Source organism: Rhamphochromis longiceps, unplaced genomic scaffold (genome assembly GCF_057381845.1).
Source record: "Rhamphochromis longiceps isolate RC_006_pf unplaced genomic scaffold, R_longiceps_female_GT1.1 unmapped_scaffold_1, whole genome shotgun sequence".
NCBI lineage: Eukaryota > Metazoa > Chordata > Actinopteri > Cichliformes > Cichlidae > Rhamphochromis > Rhamphochromis longiceps.
Window position 1 is genome coordinate 671693 of NW_028187221.1, and position 23299 is coordinate 694991.

General features: G+C 39.3%; 3 protein-coding genes and 1 long non-coding RNA gene across 5 annotated transcripts; all 4 read left to right on the forward strand.

Annotated features, from left to right (window-relative positions):
- Window positions 1-1015: 1015 nt before the first annotated feature.
- LOC146640812 (OX-2 membrane glycoprotein-like) lies at window positions 1016-3026 on the forward strand. The gene is made up of 3 exons (XM_085399893.1): window positions 1016-1119; window positions 2247-2585; window positions 2680-3026. Exons 1-3 carry the CDS (start codon window positions 1056-1058, stop codon window positions 3024-3026), a joined length of 750 nt encoding a protein of 249 aa, XP_085256019.1. The 5' UTR covers window positions 1016-1055.
- A 40-nt stretch (window positions 3027-3066) lies between these two features.
- On the forward strand, window positions 3067-4708 carry LOC146640813 (uncharacterized). Its single transcript, XR_014909888.1, has 4 exons — window positions 3067-3106; window positions 3214-3283; window positions 3375-3417; window positions 3652-4708. It is a non-coding gene; the product is annotated as an uncharacterized LOC146640813 (long non-coding RNA).
- Window positions 4709-7468: 2760 nt separating this feature from the next.
- On the forward strand, window positions 7469-14092 carry LOC146640814 (OX-2 membrane glycoprotein-like). The gene is made up of 6 exons (XM_085399894.1): window positions 7469-7547; window positions 11610-11948; window positions 12037-12339; window positions 12417-12455; window positions 12562-12634; window positions 12881-14092. Coding segments are annotated over exons 1-6 (834 nt in total). The 3' UTR covers window positions 12882-14092.
- Window positions 14093-14233: 141 nt separating this feature from the next.
- Window positions 14234-22122, forward strand: LOC146640815 (OX-2 membrane glycoprotein-like). 2 transcript variants are annotated; one of them, XM_085399876.1, is made up of 8 exons: window positions 14234-14594; window positions 15738-15817; window positions 19650-19988; window positions 20109-20408; window positions 20489-20521; window positions 20631-20727; window positions 20814-20878; window positions 21494-22122. In XM_085399876.1, exons 1-7 carry the CDS (start codon window positions 14581-14583, stop codon window positions 20854-20856), a joined length of 906 nt encoding a protein of 301 aa, XP_085256002.1. In that variant the 5' UTR covers window positions 14234-14580; the 3' UTR covers window positions 20857-20878; window positions 21494-22122. The 2 variants fall into 2 exon arrangements, with proteins under 2 accessions (XP_085256002.1, XP_085256003.1); XM_085399877.1 differs by lacking the exons at window positions 14234-14594; window positions 15738-15817 and adding an exon at window positions 16005-16149 and having other exon boundaries at window positions 21494-22107.
- Window positions 22123-23299: the final 1177 nt, after the last annotated feature.

Consider the following 23299-nt stretch of genomic DNA (forward strand, 5'->3'; position numbering starts at 1 on the left):
ATTGTATGTGATAACCCACTGACTCCTATACAGTGAGACTTTTTTGTTTCCTCTCTGCCAACTGATGTAAGAGTTTGCTGTTGAACCATAGGCTGAGCAGTCACAACTGTTCAGTTAACATTTTATTTTATACAAAGTGCCAAAACCAGCTACCTATGACAACTACTGAAAAACATAAACACGTCGCTACAACAAGCATATGGTAGATGTACTGTGATCTGTGACTGAACCTGCCCTGCATCGCGCAACCATCACTACCAGCCAACTAATGTGATGAAGACTGAGTAGCCTACGCCACCTGCTGGTATACATGTACGCTGAGCATGAGAAGCTCGGGGTTAACGAGCTTTAGATTACAAATGAATCTCTGCACAGATCAGATGTAGGAGAAGAGTAGCAAAAGTCGCGTGTAAAAATCAGACAGTTGAACAGCTGAACGACTTGTAACTGCAGATATTTAGGGGGAAAAATCGTAAAAACAACAAACAATTAAAATGTTTGAATGCTGATTGGGGTTTCACGTGTGTACAAACAGTCTGTAGGATTGTGCTGCTCTTGACCTGGAAAAAGATCTGAAGAGAAATCGAAAGTTACGAACATTGAAACGTGTTCAGTGCAGCCGCTGTCTGTGCTTTTAATCCTCTCGTGTTATTATGTAAGCTTTCTGTGCTTCTGCCGCTCCTGGTAAACTCCGCTTTCACTCTATTCCCGTCCACTTGTCAATCAATCAGCACTCGACCAACGCTATCCCTGTCCAGAGACATGCAGGTAGTCTGTTGAAAGACTGAACAGGAGCATTAATGGGGTGGGTGGAAAGCCCACTCTGTCAGAACGAAACACTTTAAGCGTAATTTATTGTCCTCGAGTGCGTTCACATCTCCGTTTGGACAGCGAACTGAGAGATGATGGTGGAGCTGCTCCGACTTTTAGAGCTGGAAGTGACGTAAAACGTTGAGTAACTTGACTCCACGCGAGCTGTACGCATTTGATTGGATCAAACTCGAGGAACTGCAGAAGCAGGAACCTGGAGTTTAAATGAATGGCGAGTCAATGAAATGTCCTCCTTTGGAGTTTTATATTATTTTCTTGCTGTTTTCATTTCTGGAGCCTTTGACAAAGGTGAGAAAAAATGTATTTCTGTATGTATGTGAGTTAGACCCTTTTATAGAATAGACTTTTATTTTTATTTTTATACAGTAGAGGTCACTAAGGTGACCTGAGAATTTAGATTATGTTGTGACAAGTACAACCACCGACAGTGTTAAAGTTTATTTTCTGTGGTTTCTCTGAATATTTAGGAGGGGTTAGTGACGGTCACGGGGCTGTTGGAGCTTGTTCTTTAGGAAAATCATAGCAACACTTCAGCATTCCCAGTATGTTTTTTTCTTTTGTGTGTGTGTGTGTGTGGGGGGGGGGGGTGAATTAATCTCATGATGCCCTGAGTGACGTTTGTCTGAAAATGTTTGCACAGGTTCATGCCATAATCCACACAATGTATTATTTATCAAACATGGTAATGTGAGAATTGTTAATGCTGAATGGAGTTTTTATAATAGTCATTTTATAATGTTGTTTTAACAAATGTTTTTAAAGAACTCAAACAGAGAAAGTGCATATGTCCCCCAGTGAGTCATTTATTGGTTTAGCTTTAAAATTTGGAGATTTTCCTAAACTGCAAACTGAAAAAAAAAGTTTGACCTTGACCTGTGATGTATGACCTCTAAGCATTACATACTATTGCATGTACTTTAACTTTCATATGATATATTAGCCAAAATGATAAGTCAAATTTGACCTTGGGCGCTAACAATGAAGCTCAAAACAGCCTGTTTTTTGTTTTTGTTTTTTTTACATTCCTTGGCATAATTATAAGTCTGTCTATGGAGACACTGGGATGAATCTTACATCTAATATATTATGTAACCTTAAAATCTTGCCTTGTGGCTAGAAAGGGTGGATAGTGATCTGCACATGTGTGTGTGCACCTCTATGGTTGTGTTCGGGGTGTTGCAGTAGAACTAAAAAAAACATGTACTAAAAAACCTGAAACAGCTGGAAGCAACTTTGATTCCTGTTGCAATAACACAGTTACCAGATTTGTTTAGGCAGAGTGTCAGTGTGAGGCTGAAGGTACAACTGTGTGTTGCAGGAACTGGGATAGCCAGTAACACTGGACCTCATGTGTCAGCAAGTTGGACTTGAACATTATATTTAAAGTGCCTCACAGCTTGATCTATCTCCTACAGCTCTAACAGCAGTGATCCAAACACAGCAGACTGTGCTGGCAGCAGTGGGAGAAGATGCTGAATTCAGCTGTCAGCTCTTGGACACTAAAGACGTCCTTCAGGTCACATGGCAGAAAATCTCACATGATGTGGAGACAAATGTTGCCACGTACAGCAAGTACTATGGTCAGAGAGTGAATGATGGCTTTACAGAGAAATTTAAGTTTAAACATACTGAACTACAAAACTGCTCCATAGTCATCAGGAATGTGATGGAGCAGGATGAAGGCTGCTATCCATGTCTGTTTAACACTTATCCTGAAGGCTCCTTCACAGGTAAACCCTGCCTCCAAGTCTATGGTAAGAACTTTTACCTTAATGTGATTAAATGCACCAGAAGCTGGTTTATTCTTGACAACATGGTCCTTATAACATATTTCCTGATCCTTCACAGAGCTGCATGAACCTGTTGTTGATGTCAGAGAGTCAAACTCTACTGAAGAGTGGGTTGTTTCCTGTTCAGCCACTGGTCGACCTGCTCCCACTGTAACACTCAGTGTCTCACAACAAGACCTCAGCTTCTCACAGTACAACACTGTCAGTGTGTCCAACACCAACGCTACATTCACTGTCACCACTACAGCTGTGCTCTCAGGTTCATGTAAACACAGCACACAGGTGGGATGTGCAGCACGAGTGCTCTCTGCTCCTCACAGAGAGGTGATGGAGACGATTCCTGAAGATGATGATGATGATGATGATGGTGAGAAACTCTTTCAACATCACCGATTCATAAATTAATGATTACTCTGTGATTCTAATGTTTGTGTTTCTTTTTCCAGGTTTGGATAAGAAGTCAGGATCTAATCAGAGAAATTTAGGTGTGTTAACATTTGTGTTTTTAAAGCCAGTTTTTATGATCAATTTTTTTTGTCATTTGATAGTTGTTCACATTATTGTATCCTTCTATCTCCTGTTTTTCTCAAAGGAATCAGGATTTCAGTCATTCTGTCGTCTGTGGTGTTGGTGCTCTGTGTCGCCGCACTCATCTTTGTCAGGTATAAAAAGTGATCTCAAAGCAGGTCGTCTGCTGATATTACAGCATCTTTACATATTCAACTGTTCTTAAATCTGTTTTCTGTCACACAGAGAGCTCATGGTGAATTATAACTGAAACAAGAAACACTCAGGAGTAAGTCTCTCTTCATCCTGCCAGACTGCACTCGGAAAGTTGCTGGTTTCTTTTTCACTCTTCAGGATATTTTCACATTTCAATTCTTTCCAACTTACCTTTTACTTTTCTACTTTCTTTCTAATTCATCAAACCCGTCTTTGGTTTGTCTAAGCTATTGTTCTTTGTTCAAAAATATTTTTATTCAGCAATATTAACACAGTGATGCTAAAATGTTTTTGTTTTTATTTTTAGAACTGGACCATTTTCAGTCAAATGAAGGGACACTCAGACACTCAGCGGCAGAAGGCAGACACCTCCTGAGGAGTGTCAGTTCATTATGCCAGAGTGTTACTTTTTTTTTTTTATCTCAGTGCTTTGTGCTGTTTATTTATTTTTTGTATATCTTTGAAATGGTGCTGTTTATAAAAAGTCATGTTTTGGTGTTTTGTCAGATATTTAAACATTAAGTTACTTGAAATGCGAACTGTGAAAACGAGCATGAGTGGCTAACATGAACCTTTCTCATCAATAACTTTGATTAAATTGATTTTATTGATTAAATTGATACTACCAGAGACAACTACAATGAAAACTGCACTGTGCTTTTGTAAATAACAACACTTTTCCACCTGAAATTGCAGAAAATGGCAGCTGAAGGTCTCTGTTTGTTCACTGTGAACATGTTATGCTCAATTTATTACTACGTGTATTGTTAAAAAACCAACACATACATTTGTGTTCAGTTACTCAGACCAGGAATATTTATCACCTTAGTAATGTAAGACCATCCTAGTGCTAGTCAAGTATTGTTTTAATAATGTTTTAATGTTTTTTTTATCTGCAAACATTGCACTGCTCATCAGAAAGTGTAAAGAAACATTTGACGCTTTTGCTTCTTCTCTGTGTCAAACTGGACTTAATGCAAAACACTCCTTATTGTCTCCATGTAGTTTTGCAGGTATACTATCTGTTGATATGAGTTACCTTTCCACACATAAAGACAGCAATTTTCAGGCTTACAGTTTGTCAGTCTAAACACATGCAGACTGCTGTTATTCTCACTGTACTGCTGACTGACACATTTTCAAAGGTAAATAAATTTCACAAAGTCAACCTGCTTGTTTTTGTCTTGGTTTCTTTCAGATTTCTACAAAAAATGTTTTCATCAAACAGATGATCAGATGGATGCTTTTGATTGGCGGCACATGCACAGCTGCACGTAAAACTGTTTGTTTTACATATACTGAACACACATGAAAAAAACAATTTTTCGTCCACTACCTGAAGTGAAGGTGGCAGACAAGCCCAGACCAGCTCAGCCAAGAGATGCAGTTGTATTTCATTAAATGTAATCTCTCCAGCGTGTCCTGGGGCCTCCTCCCGATAATTAAAAAAGAAAAAGAAAAGAAATCCCAGTGTTGTGCCAAAAAGTGATTTCCAAATAATAAAAGCATCTTTGATCTGTGAAGTGTTCTGTTAAATAGATCATTTTTTTCCTTTCGTACTTGTGTTGCCGATTGGCGGATATTGGGTTGTTGCTGTGACTTCAAGTATAACTACTCTATAGAATAATAACGGTTCCATATTGCGCCTGTTTAGTTGTAATTTATGCCTAAATGTGACTCACTCACCTGCTATTGCTCAAAATGACCACCTGGTCATAATATGGATTCAAATTTAGAAGAAGAATATGGAATAATCCTTTAAATTCAGCTGTAGTTCAATTTTTGTTGTAGACATTAAGAAGGAATTCTTGATTCGTGAATGTATCCATTCAGATTTGTTGGGAAGGTTTCCTTGGTGAGCCACACCAACCACTGCCTTTGTTTGCACTTTTTTCCACTAGGTGGCACTACAGCCGTAGGATGACCTCCTACAACATCTTTCCTTGCTTTCGCTTCACTAATCAGCTCTGTGTTGCAGTTACCAGCTGCACAGTGCACGGTAAATATGATAAATAATGACAAATGAGACTTATTGTGTGTGTGAAAAAAACCTTGAACCAGTGCACCACATGGAACAAATATTGCAGGACATCATTTGTGTGTTCACACTCAGGACCAACAGCAGACACAATGAGCACTACAGAACACATCACACACAAGTGGAAATAATTCACTCAGCCTTCAAAGTTATTGAATTCAGGTGTTCAATCATTCCATGTCCACATAGTGTATAAAATCAAGCACCCAGGCATTTACACTGTTCTACAGACATTTGTGAAAGAAGCCTGGAGAACTGCAGTGTGGTACTGTGATAGGATTCCACCTGTGCAACAAGTGCAGTCATGAAATACGGGTACGTAAAATCACAGAGCGGACCTTGAGGCTCATAGCGCGCATATGTCACATAACTTTTGCACAGTCACTGAAAACCTCTAAGCTTCATGTGGTCTTCAGACTAACTCAAGAACAGTGCGCAGAGAGTTCACTGAAGACTTCATGACTTTCATGCGCATTTTGTCATCTAAGACTTAAACAAGAAAAGCGCACAGTTTCGGCTTGGACTAATCTCAGTACACTCAGATCGAAACTGATAGTTGTGAGGATGTTCCATGACACACTGAAGAGGAGGGGGAAATATATGTGTTGTAAAAAGCAAATACCTATGAAATCGATGACTCGTTAGCTATTTAAGTGAAATTTGTGATATGTCATGTCACTTTTATTAATGGAGGAGGCCCTATTTAATTTGCTGTTTTGACGCACGCACTCACTCAGTGAGACTGTAGCCTGACTGAGCGGAACACCTACTGATTCAAGAGCCATGTGTTTTGAATTTTGGCGGGCCAATGGCAGAGCGTACAGTCATATTTATATTTTCTTTGATGGCGTTTTTTGTTCCAAAAGTAAGACAAATAATTTGTTTTCTGTATCAGTTTGATTTGGTTGTAAAATGATTCGTTACCTTCAGTTTAAGAAGCGTGTGACGTGGAGTGCTGAGTTTCACTGTAATTTCAGTCCTGTCGATGTTTTAATCGTTCTGTGTCGGACACGGCTTAAGCCCTGCACCAGTAACAGTCCTGCCATTTTCTCCGTGCAGATCTACAGCAGACTGGCAATAGCAGAAATCCTGAGCTCATGCATTCTGAACATGTCCCTCAAGTCATATGGCAGAAAATCTTAACAGAAAAGAAAGATGACTGCCAACAAGTTCTTTGGTCAACAAGCGAATCCAGACTTTACAAAGAAATTGGAGTTTAAAAATTGTGCACTGGAGAACTGCTCAACAGTCACCAAGAAGGTGGCAGAGAGATAAAGTCTGTTAGTTTCACAAAGCTGCCTCCAAGTCTAAAGGTAAGACGTTTTGACCTGGAATCACGGAGAAACAATATTCCTATCTGATAAATGCATCCACACATTCATAATACACCCAACCAAAATGTGGCAGAAGCGAGGCTTTTCACATCGATATACTGGTTCTCAAATTCTCTCAGTTTAGAAGTTAATGTGATATTTTTTCTTAGGAAGCATCAGATGTTTCCTCCTGCTATCTATTTCATGTTTATGATTTTTTTCTCTCTCACCTGCTACAGTAAATCTATTTATGAGAATAAACTGTGCCTGGAGAAGTGTTTGATTGAAACATTGCACAGCTGTAGTACACAGATACTTGGCAGCACATCAGTTTGCTGATTCTAGTTTCTACCACCAACACACGGAGTGCTTGTGATTTCTATGTACGGGATTTCATTTCATGTGTCATTTATATTACCTTTGCAGAAAGAAAACAAAGTAGGCCGTTACCTCTGATATATGAGTGCTCAAGCGTTCATTTACTCTTTCATCGAGTACAGTAGCGGGTTGAGCAGAGGAGACAGGAAAACACTTCGTCTGGTGGAGAGCGAGGATTGCACAATATAAAGAGAATGAGAGGAGGGGAAAACCGGGTTACACGCGCAGTTAACAGCGGTAATTAGGCGATGCGTGTTGACTAGGATTGTACTGAATTAAGATATTGTAATATTCTCCCGCACATATCATTTTTGCTGTTGGCTTATGTGCTCTCGTGAAGAATACTTTAGGCATCACCGTGGAAGCGTCTTGCGTTTGTTTCAATCTTTGGAGGGATGTATGGAGTGAAGATGTCACAGTTTGGAACTGTAAACTACGTTATTGCCGTTTTTACTTGTGGACTCTTTCACAAAGGTGAGTAAAAAGTGTACATTAATATTACACACATAGGTGTGTGGCAGCATGCGAGTTAGACGTTTTTACACAACGACAGATCACGTCCATTAATTTGTTACAAGCACACAACCCATTAAGAGTGGTGGGTGAAGCTGCTGTGACAGGTTTTCTGATTTTGGAGGAAACGAATTAATCTGGTCTTGCTCTTGAACTGCGAGGAGAGAGAGAAAAAGATAAGTTCTAAGATAAGTGGTCAGCTGTGCGCAAATAGGTTTATTACATACATTGACTGTTGTGTCTTAAGAAACATCGCAGTTGTAAGAATTGCACACGTGTGTCTCTGTGTGTGCGCGCGCGCGTGTGCCTGACATGTGTGCCCTGTGCAGACCACTGCGGTTCAGTTTTGTCTTGTCTGCCGTGTGGTGGTAGTTGCAAGACGAACGTACTTTGGAGATACAGTATATTGGAATGTAAAAAGAGGAATGGACTACTACGTATTTTATACCTTAGAAACTAGAATTTTTATAAGTACCCGGAGCACACCGCCCGCTGAAAAAGACATGCACATTTACGCACCCTGCGCAGAAACATTATTTTCATTAACACAGGGACAGATCGACTCAAGATACATCAGAAAGATCTCTGGCCTCGTTATAACGATGTAGAGTGGGAGACTTTGGCCCACTCAGTGAGACATTAGAAACTGCTCTCGTGTTTGCTGCGCTTCTGACCTGAAGCGCTGAGGTGACGAACCAGACACTGAAAATTAGTTTGAGTACATAACGTTTGGATGAAATGTCAGTGCTCGGAGTTTCACATTATGCTGTTGCTGTTTTAATTCCTGGAGCCTTTGAGTAAGTTGAGAAGAAACTGCACATTAATGATAATATGTAAGTTAGACCTTTTGAAAGAAAATTCTTTAAAGTGAGTGCAGATGAGTATTTAAGAGGGGATTAGGGACTATCAGGGGTAATTAATATTAATTTTCACTTTAAATATGTTAATAACAGGTGTGGTGGTGGCAGAGCACGGCTGTCCTGTTCCGTTTCTATTTTCTCTACTAACAGTGTCCCAATTTATATAGAAAGTTGCAGTGAGTTCCTTTCAATAATGACCTACAAGGAACAGCGCAAATTAGTGGCTCAACAATGAACACACATGATGAAGGAGTGTGAAAGAGCCTAACAAAAAACAAACAAACAAAAACAATATAAGCAAAGGTTTTACTCCTGTTTCTGTCTGGAAAGAGAATTGTAGTTCTCTGAACAATCTGCGTGAAAATCATGGAGAGACTTATGAGACTTCTTGTGATTTTCATTGCAGAGGAGTACGAGATGCTCTGATGCAGTACTTGTTGAACGATAATTAAAATATTCTTGTTTTCCTGGTTAGATGCCTATAAAAGTACTCCTATTTCATGTCACCATGGATTTTGACAAAGCTTTGTTCCTTTCGCGGGTATGTCTTTACACTTGTAGGTTTTGTGCTGATGGCCAAGATTTCGTGTTGAAATTAAATGCTAAAACTTTGAAAAAGCAATTTAAGAATAATCCAGCAGTTTGGTGAATCTCTTTTAATTTGGTCCAATTAGGTCAATAGAATGAACCATTAACAGTATATGTTGATGGTATCACTAAAGTGTGCAGTCTCGTCAACACTGTCATATGCAAGAATACAGTCTTTTTTGTGTGATGACACCTGCTGAAGAAAATAACTGGTTGCTTTTTTCTTAAGAAGGAACCATCATTTCACCAAAACTTCACTGATGAATGTTTGTTTTTTCCTTTTACTCTTTATGCAGAAATGGGAGGGGCTAAAGAAAGCCAGTTTGAAAGCGATAGTGGGTTAATACACTATGAGCTAAAAGCATCGGCGTAACTTTGTGCTGAACATTGGGGGGGTAATTAAATCTGGGTAAATTCCCAGATGATTAAAAATGCAACTATTTTGCTGGTAATAACTGAAATGAGTAAAGAAAATCAACAGCCTATTTTGCAAGATAATTCATACTTTTATTGGGGGGGCTATATTGGTTGGATCTGATTATTGGGGGGGGGGGGGGGGGTCATAACCCCCCCCCCCCCCCAATAATCAGATTGGGGGGGGGGGGGGGGGGGAATTACGCCCCTGGCTGAAAGTCAGTTGTGGAATGTAAAAGTGCTTCGGTTTTGTATTTCAGATCATGTTTTATGAGGCTGTGCGTCTCCTAAGTGGATGTAAACACTGGCTGGCTTACATTTGAAATAATTTATTCTTGCTGTGACCTCAGAGCCTAGAATCAGTTCATGCATTAAGTTGACTTGAATCTGTGTAATGTGCTTTTACAGTTGCACTTTAACTACATTTGTCATTCTTCGAGTACATTTTTGACACTTTATCGGTACTAAGTACCTGAGTATTTCCTCTAAAAACAGCATGGTGTTTCATAACAGTGATAGCATGTTGCTGTGTGTTGCTGGATGAGGATGTGGGTAAATGCACCTCACATGGTGGGTTTGGTTCAGGATGTCATACCACACCCTTGTACAAATGCTGAATCTGTATAATCCCACCTCCTCAGACAAAGACTGGGCTTTGGTGTGGTTTCTCAACTCAATCAAAGCCTCTTTCACTATTTTCTCTTGTAATGACACAATCCGAATCACAACCGACAGATGTTCAGTGTGGCTATCTGGAGTGCAATCTAGAGTTATGGAGAAAAAAATTTCCAAGCTTGACATCATCAACCATTGTTGAAGTGATCCTGCTAGTTTGTTTTGTACATGGTAACATGGTAGCTGCTGTGACTGCAAGAGCCTTTCTGGACAAGGTTAATGCACTCCTGCATTATGAGTCAGTACTGCTCTCTATCTTATTTTCTCAGCCTGCAGAAGTGCCGTCTCTTGTTTGCTAATTGTTTCACCTTTTTAATCCTCACTACCATTTTTTCCATGCTTTCATGGAGTTGTGGTGTTCATGACTATTGTAATACATTACTTTGTAATTACAGTAAGTTCCTAAATAATGCAACTTAATAGTGTGAGGATTTTTGTTGTTTTGCAAAGTCAGCTAGACTACAACATTATACTGTCATCCGGTTTTAGCGTAGCACAGTATGCAAACAGCCAACCAACAGCTATTATAATTCGTCACACATTCTCCATGATGACACATCGCTCGCTTCTCCTCCTCTTCTCCCTTTTCTAAACTGAGCAGCTGATGGCTTTGACCTTTTCTTGTCCATCTTCCATCGGTGTTCATTTTGCACTCCGTAACAACACCCCTCCCAATCGGAGAATCGTCATAACGTAAACTAATAGACCTGCACCTTAGTGCGCACATTTGGTTTGTATCGTTTTTCCCCTGCGATTGGCACAAACCAGGAAGAATTAATTGTGACATAATGGGCTTGGATTGACGATATTATGAATGAAATTAGCTTTATCAGGAAGCACCCCGCCCCCTCCTGTTTTGAAGGTAAGGGGCCCATTTGAAATCATTTATTCTTGAACAGGCTGTCTGTTGAATTCTCTCGCAGTCATAATCGTCATGTCTTTGGTGGCCATCTTTTCTAAAGGTGAGGGAGATACTGTGTTTTCTTTATGACACTTAATGCGTGGCGATTTATTGCTCTGTGGTTCCTGTCAAGCGGAGCAGCAGAAGGAGGTAATAAACTTAAAGGAGGTGAAATTTCTTAAGAGCTGCTGACAATTCAACGGTCTCTTTGTTTCTCTCTTATCCACATGATGGTTTATTTACTCATTTAAGAGTATTTACTAATTTAAGAAGGAAGAGTGTGGGCTAGAGGAAAGTACTCAAAGGAAGAGGTTAGCAAAGAAAAAGTGTGATCTCATAAGAAAAATGTAAAGTGTTGCATTGAATGGAATCTGGTCAAACGAAATGTACTTGACTGGTACACATTCAGTTAATACGAAAAACATTTTCTTTGATACTTTCGTTTATTTAGCATCAGAACTACTTGGGCAGCATGTGAGTGTGAGAATGAAGGTATAAGTGTGTGTTACATGTGTTACATTCGGTGTGAGTAAGGGTTGGACTTGAACTGAATATTTAAAGTGCCTTGATCTTTAACTCCTACAGCTCTAACAGCAGTGATCCAAACACAGCAGACTGTGCTGGCAGCAGTGGGAGAAGATGCTGAATTCAGCTGTCAGCTCTTGGACACTAAAGACGTCCTCCAGGTCACATGGCAGAAAAGCTTACATGACGTGGAGACAAATGTTGCCACGTACAACAAGTACTTTGGCCAAAAAGTGAATACTGACTTTACAGATAAAGTTGAGTTTAAATACACTGGACTACAGAACTGCTCCATAGTCATCAGGAATGTGACGGAGCAGGATGAAAGCTGCTATAGGTGTTTGTTTAACACTTATCCTGAAGGCTCCTTCATTGGTAGAACCTGCCTCCAAGTTTACGGTAAGAACTTTTACCATCTTGACATAAATGTGTGAGCAGCTGGTGTGTTTGTAAGAACACGTTGATGATATCTCCTGATCCTTCACAGAGCTGCATGAACCTGTTGTTGATGTCAGAGAGTCAAACTCTACTGAAGAGTGGGTTGTTTCCTGTTCAGCCACTGGTCGACCTGCTCCCACTGTAACACTGAGTGTCTCACAACAAGACCTCAGCTTCTCACAGCACAACACTGTCAGTGTGTCCAACACCAACGCTACATTCACTGTCACCACTACAGCTGTGCTCTCAGGTTCACGTAAACACAGCACACAGGTGGGATGTGCAGCACGAGTGCTCTCTGCTCCTCACAGAGAGGTGATGGTGACGATTCCTGATGATGATGATGATGATGGTGAGAAACTTTTTTGAAGTCACTGATTTATAAAATGATGACTACTGTTATTGTAATGCTTATGTTTCTTCTACCAGAGCTAGATGAGAAATCAGGATCTAATCCCAGGAATTTAGGTGTGTTAACATTTGTATGTTTTAAAGTAAGTTTTATCATTGAGTCTATTGACTTTTGATAGTTGTTTAAATTATTATACTCTTCTTTCTGCTGTTTGCCTCGAAGGAACCAGGATTTCAGCCATTCGGTCGTCTGTGGTGTTGTTGGTGCTCTGTGCTGCTGCGCTCATCTTTTTCTGGTATAGAAAGAAATCTACTCGTCTTAAACGATGTTGTTGTTTGTTTGTTTTTGTTTCAGCTGATAAATGTTTGCGCAGATTTAACTGTTAAATCTGTTGTCTGTCACAGAGAGAGCTCATCTTCTGACTAATCAAACTCTGATGAACTTGTATTTGTTTTTTCCAAGCCATCCCTCTTTCCAGAATACTCTGATTTTGCAACCTTAAGAGTGACATGCAATATTTTTCTTTTTCTGGTGTTTGTAGATCTGGATCATCTTAATAGAGGTTTCAGCGATTACACCACGATCCACGACTTTCACCTTTACCAGCAAGAAATGTTTTGACAAATTGTTTCTACTGGTCCATCTTCTGTTTTTGTTTTTGGTCTTTTTTTAACAAAATTTGAAAAGATAAAAGAAAAACACTCACACACAAAGCATTAATTTTTACTCATGTTGCAGTTTCTACTTCAGTAGTTTCTGCTTTTATTTATCTATTTTTATATTTATTCAATATTGTGTTTTTGGCAGATTTTTTAACATTAAGCTACTTGAAACAAAAAGTGTAAGAATGAGCAGGAGTGACTAACCTGAAATTGTTCTCATCAATAATTTTAGCTGATCGATTAAATTGCTTTTATTGCAGTAATTCCTCCTAATACAAGCAACCATGAAAACCTGAAGTTGCAAAAAACGGCCACTGGGGGTCTCGGCTTATTCATGGGGAGCATGTTGAGACATTTACTGGTCAATAAAACAATAGGTTGTTTTTTTTTTAAATCAACATATACATTGTTCAAACTTTAAATTACTCAGTGTTGGGATATTTGTCAACCTACTAAAACGATATCAACGATTTTTGTCAAGTATTGTGGGTATAACGGTTTATTCTCATGGTAAATGTGCAATCAACACTGTGCTCTTTATCGAAGATGTGTGTAGTAAATGTCATGAGCTTTTCACCTAAAACTCTATAAAACTTTTGAGATTTTGTAAGTTCTCTGTGTCATACTGAACTTCCTGAGGAAGCACACAAGCACACATTGTGTCAAAATGCACACAACATGTGTTGTCCCTGACCTGATGCAGCACTCTCAACACAGTGTGTTGAGAGTGAAGGGGGCCTAACCAAAGCAGGCCGTGCCGTAATGCTGGGTTAAAACCACTGCATTTGAGTGGATTATATTTCTTGCCGAGTGAGCCCACTAGATGGCACTACAGCGTCAGTGCGCAGGACATTTCCTCGTTTTCACTTATCACGAAAACTTGCTCACCGTGCTTGAGGAAAGCATGCGACACTGCTCTGTGTTGTAGTGGAGAAAGTATGTTTTACTTTCATTTTAAGGATTAAAGCATGTTTTGAAACACAAAAATCTTAATGCTGTGGCTCAGTTAACTTTGTACCGCTGCACATGTAACTCAGTATATAGGCCGACATAGCAGATGTCATTTTTTCAGACTGAATGTAAATACAAAATTTCCATGTCTTGTGATTTTTCGTTTTTATGGGCCGTTGTTTTTTTTGGGGGGGTTTTTTTTTGGTTTTTTTTGTAACAATGAATGAAATGAATGAAAGGTGGTGGATTGGCCAGATGCTGGCCCATGTGATGTGGGGGGCTAGAGGGGCTTGAGCACCCGCCCCTTTCCTGATGGGTGCCCAAGGTGCCCTTTTGTTGAGGCAACTTTAAAAAAAAAAAAAAACAATTATTATTATTTTTTTTAAATGTGTGTGTGCGTGCGGAGTCCTGTCTGTGCCCTTCAACAATAATATTTAACTATTAATCACAGTTTTGCTAAATAAAAGGATCTGGCTTGCATCAGTCACATGATCACATTTAACCAATGATCGCCCTCGACGGCAGAACGCGCTGGTTACGAGCCGGGAACGAGCTCACAAAGAGCACGCGCATTTGTTGCGGTCCGGAGCTGTAGGAGAAACACAAGTTAACTCAGAGACACAGACTGATGCGACAAACCCAGTAAGTAGGTGTACAGCGTACACTGTAGTGTGTAGCACACAGGAGTATTGGCTTATTACGTACACGTTGGTAAGTTGTCTTGTGGCAATTTGACGAACTGAAACAAACGAGCGTGCTGTGTGTGCAACAGCGTGACAAACATTACCTGTCCTTTTATTAACTGCACAAGTAGTGCTGGTCATAGCTGCTGGCTACCTGTGTAAGGCTGTCATGGGTCTGTAGCTCTGTCACCGTTTTAGGGAACATATTTAGTTTTAAAGTAAGTTACAGAGCATTTCCTGCCTTTCTGGGGGGATTATATTTCACTAACGATCTAATATGCATGTCCAAATAATTATTATTATAATTATAATATATTAAAAACACACGCTGTATTTAAAAAAAACATACATTAAGAAACAGATTATATTAGATTTATGTTTTAAATAAGACAAAAATTGGATGTTACAGCAGTAACATGATTGTATCTCTACAGTTTAAAAGTGTAATAAGCTTTGCCCTGCACAGAGTGGATAGTGAAACAAATGGAATCATCATAAATACATTATTTCATATTTATTACTTCCCCCTCCTCATTGCTTTATTATTGTAGCTCTAGTAATAAATAATAATGTAAGGATTCTGGATCAGCACAGTGATGCCCATAGTATATACAGTATTCTGAAGAAGGTCTAAAATGTCACTGTGTGTGCGTGCATGTGTGTGTTTTATTTAGATGGATTTAAAAAAAAAAAATATTACTCATGATATAACATTGTCCAGACATGGCTGGTAAGGACATGAGGAGGAAACAGTAGGAGCTGTGTGAGGCTACTAAAGGCAGGGCTATAACATTTTTCTGTCATCATTTTATTATAGATTAAGTGCAAGAGTTGTTAGGTGTGGATAATTAGATTATAGTTTATTGCAATAGCAAGTTGTGCCTTGTTCTCAGATAGACAGCAAGTGGAGAGTGATATATGAAATGATGGAAGGAAGAAGAGAAGCAAAGAGTGATTCACAGGCAGAGCCTAAATTATTTCTCACAGATTTTTGTTGCCTTATGGTTCCAAGCGCTGTCACCAATCTTTGCATTTTGTTATTATCTCATGACACTTGTTTAATCAGCTACCATCTCTCCTGTGGACTTTTTAATGTCTACAGTCTCAGATCAACACAGCCCTGCCCTCCTATCAGCAGCAGGAGCAGCAGAAACACCTCAACAGCAACATTGTACCCATCAGGTAAAACATCGGCTACGTTTGCTTTGCCTTGTTGCCCATATTAGATTCTTGATGAATGTGTGTTGTTGTTATTCAGCCTGGTTCAATGTGCCCCTTTTTAACTTTGAGCACCCGCCCCTTTAAACGTCTCTGCACGGCCCTGGATCTACATGTAAATCATTTGCAGCTGTTCAGTGATCATGGGGAGTGGCACATGCGGCAGTTTGCTGTAGTAGCTGAGCCCAGTGCCAGACAAAGAGTCAGCCTGAATGAATGAAGTTTATATGAAATGTCCTTTTTTGGAGTTTCACCTTATCTTGTTGCTGTTTTTATTTTTGGAGCCTTTGAAAAAGGTGAGAAGAGACTGCATGCTAATGATTATACTATATGAGTTTTTTGTGAGACTTTTGAGACTTCAGTGAAAATGAATTAATTTTGTTCCCTCATAAGGTGATGGCACATTTCTGTTGTAGTGGTGGTAGGTCGCTATGGTGAAGTAACCTCTTAGAAAATGTTGTGATACAGGTGGAACCACAGGCAGCATAAAAGAGTGTTTTCTGTGTGTGTAGCTGAGTATTTAGGCGTTACTATCATTGGGGCAGTAGCGTTTTTAGATACGGGCGACACGGGCGGTTGCCCGGGGCGGCATAACAGGCATCGGCAAAAAAAAAAAAAAAAAATTGCTCGTACACATGCTGCCCCGACATCATGCCAGCGCATAGGGATGGTACAGGCACCGTCGGTTTTCTATCGCCCATTTGCTGGGAGTAAGGGCGCCCTCCGTTTGTGAGGTGCGCCTGCTGCTTGCGGCACAGGGAGGAGAGGACGGGCCGGCGGGGGGGATTCTCTGTCTGTCAAAATAAAAACAAACCAACAAACACGAAAACACCAGACATTATGATACAGACTTTCTATTCTATACGCGCGAGAGCCCTCGGTGCGCCTGCTCGCTGCTGAAGTCAAAGTAAACTTTATTGTCATCTCCGCTACTTACAGTCGAGCATATAGAGAGACGAGACGACGAGGCTCCAGTTACAGCAGTGCAAGTAAACGAACAGTAAATATAAGAAGAGTAAGAAAATAAATATACACTTTAGGACTCGGGGTAAAGGGATCAATAACAATTTAAAATGTATATTTTATATTTTGTTGATTTAAAGTCTCACACACAACCCGTTTTTAAAGTTTAAAGAGAGAAAAGAAGAGGAGGAGTGTAGCGACTTCCACAGTCGCTAGAGGCCGGGGATTGAGCCTGCCTATTTGCCTGACGCGCTGTCAACTTTACGCAATGAGAGGTGGAATTGCTCGCTTGTTTATTGAAGTGCTTGAAATTTTTACAGAGAAATGTGATCGGCTCGCGATTCAAACTCTTAAAACATCACAGACTCTCATGCAACAAGGGGAAACTCGTTGTGCTGCGGTCAACAAAGGCAGGTCATGTATCCTAAAACATTAAGAATCAGAATACTTTATTACTTACTTAATATGTTTTGTGTGTGTGTGTGTGTGGGGGGGGCGCCAGAGGGAGTGTTCGCCCAGGGCGCCAAACGGGCTAGGACTGCCACGAGATGCAGAGAGGAATTTCCCCACGGGGATAAATATAGTATACTATATATTATTATTATTATTATTATTATTATTATTAATAATAATAATAATAATAATAATAATAATAATAATAATAATAATAATAATAATAATAAACTTGGTTTAGTCTCTGCACTTACGATTCCAGGGCTCTGGCTTTAGCTACTTTGTAATCACCTTTTACTCAGGAAACATCAATTGGTGGGAATTCAAAGAGTATAAAAATCTAGCAGGATCATCATTAAGGACAAAACAACAGTCTTCATCACTCAAGAATTCCTGTTTCTCCATCCTTCAATGATTTAAAGAGGGGTTTATAGACGTGCACAGCTTGGACCACTGGCCCTCCACCCATGGCAGTAAAATCATCAATGCCTTCAGACTCAGCCCCAACAGCTGCCCCAGTGGTCAGTCAATTTTTTTTTCCATATATAGAACAAATTCCAGACTAAGAAGACACATTTTAACATTTGATTCTACAAACTCTTTAACTTTAACAACATATTTAACATTCATGGAAATGATTTAACTGGTGACGGGTGAACACAAACCGGTTTTTGTTTCTCCTGCATTCTCCGGCATAATTCAGTGAAAGCGTGTTTATGCAGACAGAGTTATGAATCTTATGACTCTCATATGTCCTGTGAGTTAATACTTGCCTTTTGTCAAACACAAAAAGGCAGTTGTTGCAAACAGGATACTGATCTCTACACAAGTGTGTGCAAATATCCTTGTATTTGTGGTGTTGTAGCGGAAAAATTGATTTTAAATATGCTTACGCATATACTTTTACAGCATGCCTTCATAGTGGAAAAGACAGACTGATAGGGGTGTGCCTGCTGATATTTAAAAATAGAAAAGGCATGTGATGGAGGTCTCAACGAAGGGCGAGTCAGTAACATCAGTTACAAAGGAATGTCGACTCTGCCATGTAACACTGAGCTGATACTGCACACCATTGCAAAAGCTGACAGAAGAGTAACAGGAAAAAAGTAACAAAGTTAAAAGAATATTTTGAGGGACCAAGCAGCAAAGAGGACACAGGAAAAATGTCTTCAAAATGTTTTTTTTTTTATTTTAACACTCAAAAAAATTGCAAAAGGACAGAATTCAAAGACATAATTAGCAAGCCCCCTAGCAGGTCACTTAAATATAGTGGAGGGGGACTATTCTGTACTAAATAAGCACAGAATAGCGCACATAAACCTAAGCACCCCTGTTTCTGATAGCACATGGTTGGTATTTTGACATTTTGTTTTTAAAGTCCTCAGCCACACTCCAAACCAGGTAACTCAAAGAAAGAGAAACATAATTAATGTAACAGAAAACATTATGATCAGTCAGAGAAATACAGATCGAGACTCTTCTTGTATTCCAATAAACCCCTTTTTTGAAGTATGTTCTCTGGTGTGGACTCCCTTTTTGTTTCTTTTGTCTAATGTTTGCCATTCTCCCCAGCATGTGTTACAACCCACCCAGATATTAGGGCAGATTGTAAAAAAGAAATGCAATGTATTTAACGTTAATACACAAGGTCTGTGGCATTCTTGCAGGGCTTTGAATAGATGTCATTTATAGGAAACAAAAGTGGGTATTTTGTGTAAAAGCTTGAGCGCTCTAGCCCCAAATTTAATTGAGTTACAAGTGCTAAAGCAAAAGGGGTTGCAGCCATACCTGATCTCCCCTACGGCAGAGACATATCACTCTAATTTTGGCTTCTCTTCATTGGTTGCCAGTAAATTTTAGGTTTCATTTTAAAATCTTGATTTTAACCTTTAGGGCGCTACATGGTCAAGCTCCCAAGTATATAGCTGACCTGCTGAAAGTTCATTCCTCTTCCCGAGCTCTAAGGTCATCATGTGAGAGGCTGCTGGTGGCCTCACACGACTTAAAACTCAGGGTGATTCGGTCTTTCAGACAGTGGCAGGTCGTGGAATTCTCTTCCACTGTTTTTATGCTGTAAAGACGCCATTAACTGTTTTAAAAAGCATCTGAAGACATTTTTAGATAGACCAGCTTTTAATTAATTAGTTTTTTTCTTTTTTTTTACATCAATATGTTGTATATTCATTTCTTATTTTATTGTGAAGTGCTTTGAGTTTTTTTATTTTTTGTTAAAAGTGCTTTAAAAATCCTTTTTACTTATTTACAGTAGTGTGAGAGTGGAGGTAAAACTGGGTGTTAAATACAGGAATAATGAGAGCTAATGTAATTGTTGCATTAGAACATTCAAAGTGCCTTACATCTTGATCTGTATCTCCTACAGCTCTAACAGCAGTGGTCCAAACACAGCAGACTGTGCTGGCAGCAGTGGGAGAAGATGCTGAATTCAGCTGTCAGCTCTTGGAGACTAAAGACGTCCTTCAGGTCACATGGCAGAAAATCTCTCCTGATGTGGAGACAAATGTCGCCACCTACAGCAAGTACTATGGTCAGAGAGTGAATGATGGCTTTACAGATAAAGTTGAGTTTAAATACACTGGACTACACAACTGCTCCATAGTCATCAGGAATGTGACAGAGCAGGATGAAGGCTGCTATCACTGTCTGTTTAACACTTATCCTGAAGGCTCATTCATTGGTAGAACCTGCCTCCAAGTCTATGGTAAGAACTTTTACCTTCTTTAACCAACCACAGAAGACTCAAACTAATATAGTGGATATGAAAATGTAAGAAGCTGGTGAAGTTAAAGAGATATTCCTTACATTTCCTGATCCTTCACAGAGCTGCATGAACCTGCTGTTGATGTCAGAGAGTCAAACTCTACTGAAGAGTGGGTTGTTTCCTGTTCAGCCACTGGTCGACCTGCTCCCACTGTAACACTCAGTGTCTCACAACAAGACCTCAGCTTCTCACAGTACAACACTGTCAGTGTGTCCAACACCAACGCTACATTCACTGTCACCACTACAGCTGTGCTCTCAGGTTCACGTAAACACAGCACACAGGTGGGATGTGCAGCACGAGTGCTCTCTGCTCCTCACAGAGAGGTGATGGTGACGATTCCTGATGATGATGATAACGGTGAGAAACTGAACTCAGTGATTTATAAATTGATGACTACTTTGTGATTGTAACTTTTATGTTTCTTCTACCGGAGCTAGATGAGAAATCAGGATCTGATCCCAGGAATTTAGGTGCGTTAAAATTTCAGTGTTTTAAATGTACTTTTTGTCCTGTTGAGTCTATTGTCTTCTGATAGCTGCATAAATTATTATATTCTCCTTTCTCCTGTTTGTATCAAAGGAATCAGAATTTCAGCCATTCTGTTGTCTGTGATGTTGTTGGTGGCCTGTGTTACTGCACTCATTTTTGTCTGGTATAGAAAGAAATCTCAGAGCAGGTACTCGTCTTAAACAGTGTTGTTGATTGTTTTTTTTTCCAGTTAATAAATATTTGTGCAGATTTAACTGTTCTTGAATATTTCAGTCAGTCACACAGGCAGGTTGAGATGAATGTTATACCTACCTGAATCTACGATGAGAAATAAAGGGGTAAGTCACTCTTGATCCGTCATTCTGGACCCACGAAGTTACAACCCGAGTTGTGAAAAAGTTGGGTTACTGTTAAATATAAATGAAAACATATTTCAATAATTAGAAAAGCTCATGAACCTATCATTTAATAACAACAGAATATAGTAAGCACATCAAATGTAATGAAGTAATAAAATGTGACATTTTATTATTGTGTGAAAATAATAGAAATAATTTAATGACAATATTTAGCTTATTTTTGATTCGGTTTGTCTGAATGCATCTAAAAAAATGTTGCCACAGGACACCATAAGTTCAAAATGTAAGAAATAGCTGGAGGAACATTTTACAACTGATTAAAGGTTGACTTTTAAGATTGTGAACTCATAATTATAATGTAGTGAAACATGCAATGGAAAGTAAAAATTAAAAATATGTTGTGACATTTGAAGTTCTCTGACTTACCTCCAGAGCTGCTTTTTATTCTTTTACAATCTAATGTAAACTGCATGTCAACCAAACTGATGCGTCTTTCCACTAAGCTATTACTTTGTTTAGAATTTTTAGATTCTGTATTATTGACAGAGCAGTGATATAATGCTTGTTTCTTTGATTTTGTTTTTTAATTTAAAGGACTCAAACATCTTCAGGTAAACACCGTGACAAGTGGGTACCTGCTGACACCAAATGATGATCTGGGTCATCATGTGGTGGTGATGAACAGCAACAAAACTACATAATGAAAAATCTTTACTTTTTTTGTTTACTTATTTTTTCAAGAAGAGTGTGTTACCTAAAACAACGGTGCTAAAATTTGACAAATAACTGCATTAAAGTTGTACTAAAGAAAATGTCAAATGTTACATTTACATTGACAGTTAAAATTGTTACAATTCTATTTTTTTTATAATCCTCTGCGCTATATACGGTATTTATAGCACATGTATTTTTATTTTATTTTATTTTTCAACAGTTTTAAATGTTGTTATTCCTTTTTACATTTAGAAACATGTAACCATGTTCTTCCTTAGCAGAATAGCACAAAAGTTCAATAAGCACTGAAATGTGTTGCACTGAAACATTTGCAAACCATTAAATAATATTATTGTCCTGTACATTTCCATTTTCATGTACTTGATGCTATCTAATTTTTACACTGTTTTTTAAATATTTGAAAAAAAAATTGAAAATCCAAGAAAATAAAAATTTGGGGTCAAACCGTGGGGTCAAACTTGACCCCATGGTTTCCCTAGTAAACCAATGGGGTCGGCTCTGACCCCATGGGTTAAATTTAACTCACTTTAATTAATTGAAAGTCAGCAGGAGTGGCTAACATGAAACATTGTCAGTAACTTATGGCCTGGTAAATGGTCTGTATTTGTATAGCGCTTTTCTAGTCCCTAAGGACCCCAAAGCGCTTTACACATCCAGTCATCCACCCATTCAAACACTGGTGATGGCAGCTACATTGTAGCCACAGCCACCCTGGGGCGCACTGACAGAGGCGAGGCTGCCGGACACTGGCGCCACCGGGCCCTCTGACCACCACCAGTAGGCAACAGGTGAAGTGTCTTGCCCAAGGACACAACGACCAAGACTGTCCAAACCGGGGCTCGAACCGGCAACCTTCCGATTACAAGACGAACTCCCAACTCTTGAGCCACGATTGCCCAAACTTATCCGATTGATATAATTTCTTTTCTTGCTGGAATTGATATTGATACCAACAACCAAATGTAAATGATTCCTAACAGATTTTCAGGTAAAATCGAATAACATGGCCCCTGAGCTTGTCTGTTCATTCATGATAAAAATGCTGAGGTTTTGAGGAGAACAAATTTGAAGTTTATTACTAAAAGGACTCAGCATTTGTTAAGTACGTTTAAAACTTTTGGATTTCTTTTAATTTTTTTTGAGTAAAAGATATAAGAACGCAAATGTGTTTTAAGTAGACTGTAGGGCAACACCCAGAGTAAAATGCTAATATGCATATAAAATATATGTAGTCCAAGCAGCTTGGAAGGAAAGCGACTGGACCTCTTTCAGTTTCTTGAAGATGTTTCACCTCTCATCTTAGAGGCTTCTTCAGTTCACTAGATGAGAGGTGAAACCTCTTTACGAAACTTAAAGAAGCCCAGTTGCTACCATGATCTCACGACCATGACTGACAACCTACACAGACATTGACATATTTAATTACAACAGTTGAAATTGTTGTAAAACTGTTCTCTACAACCCTAGCTGGAAAAGGATTACCAGGGACCTGTAGCAGGGAGGGTGCTCAAGGAAGAGTGCCTGTTGACCAGGCCTTAGCCCATGGGGCCTGGTTCGGCACAGCATGAAGAGGAGACATGTATGATCCGTACATGTCACCACCCACAGGGAGCGCCGTAATGGTCAGGTGCAATGTGTGCCACATGGTGGCAAAGAGAGGAGACC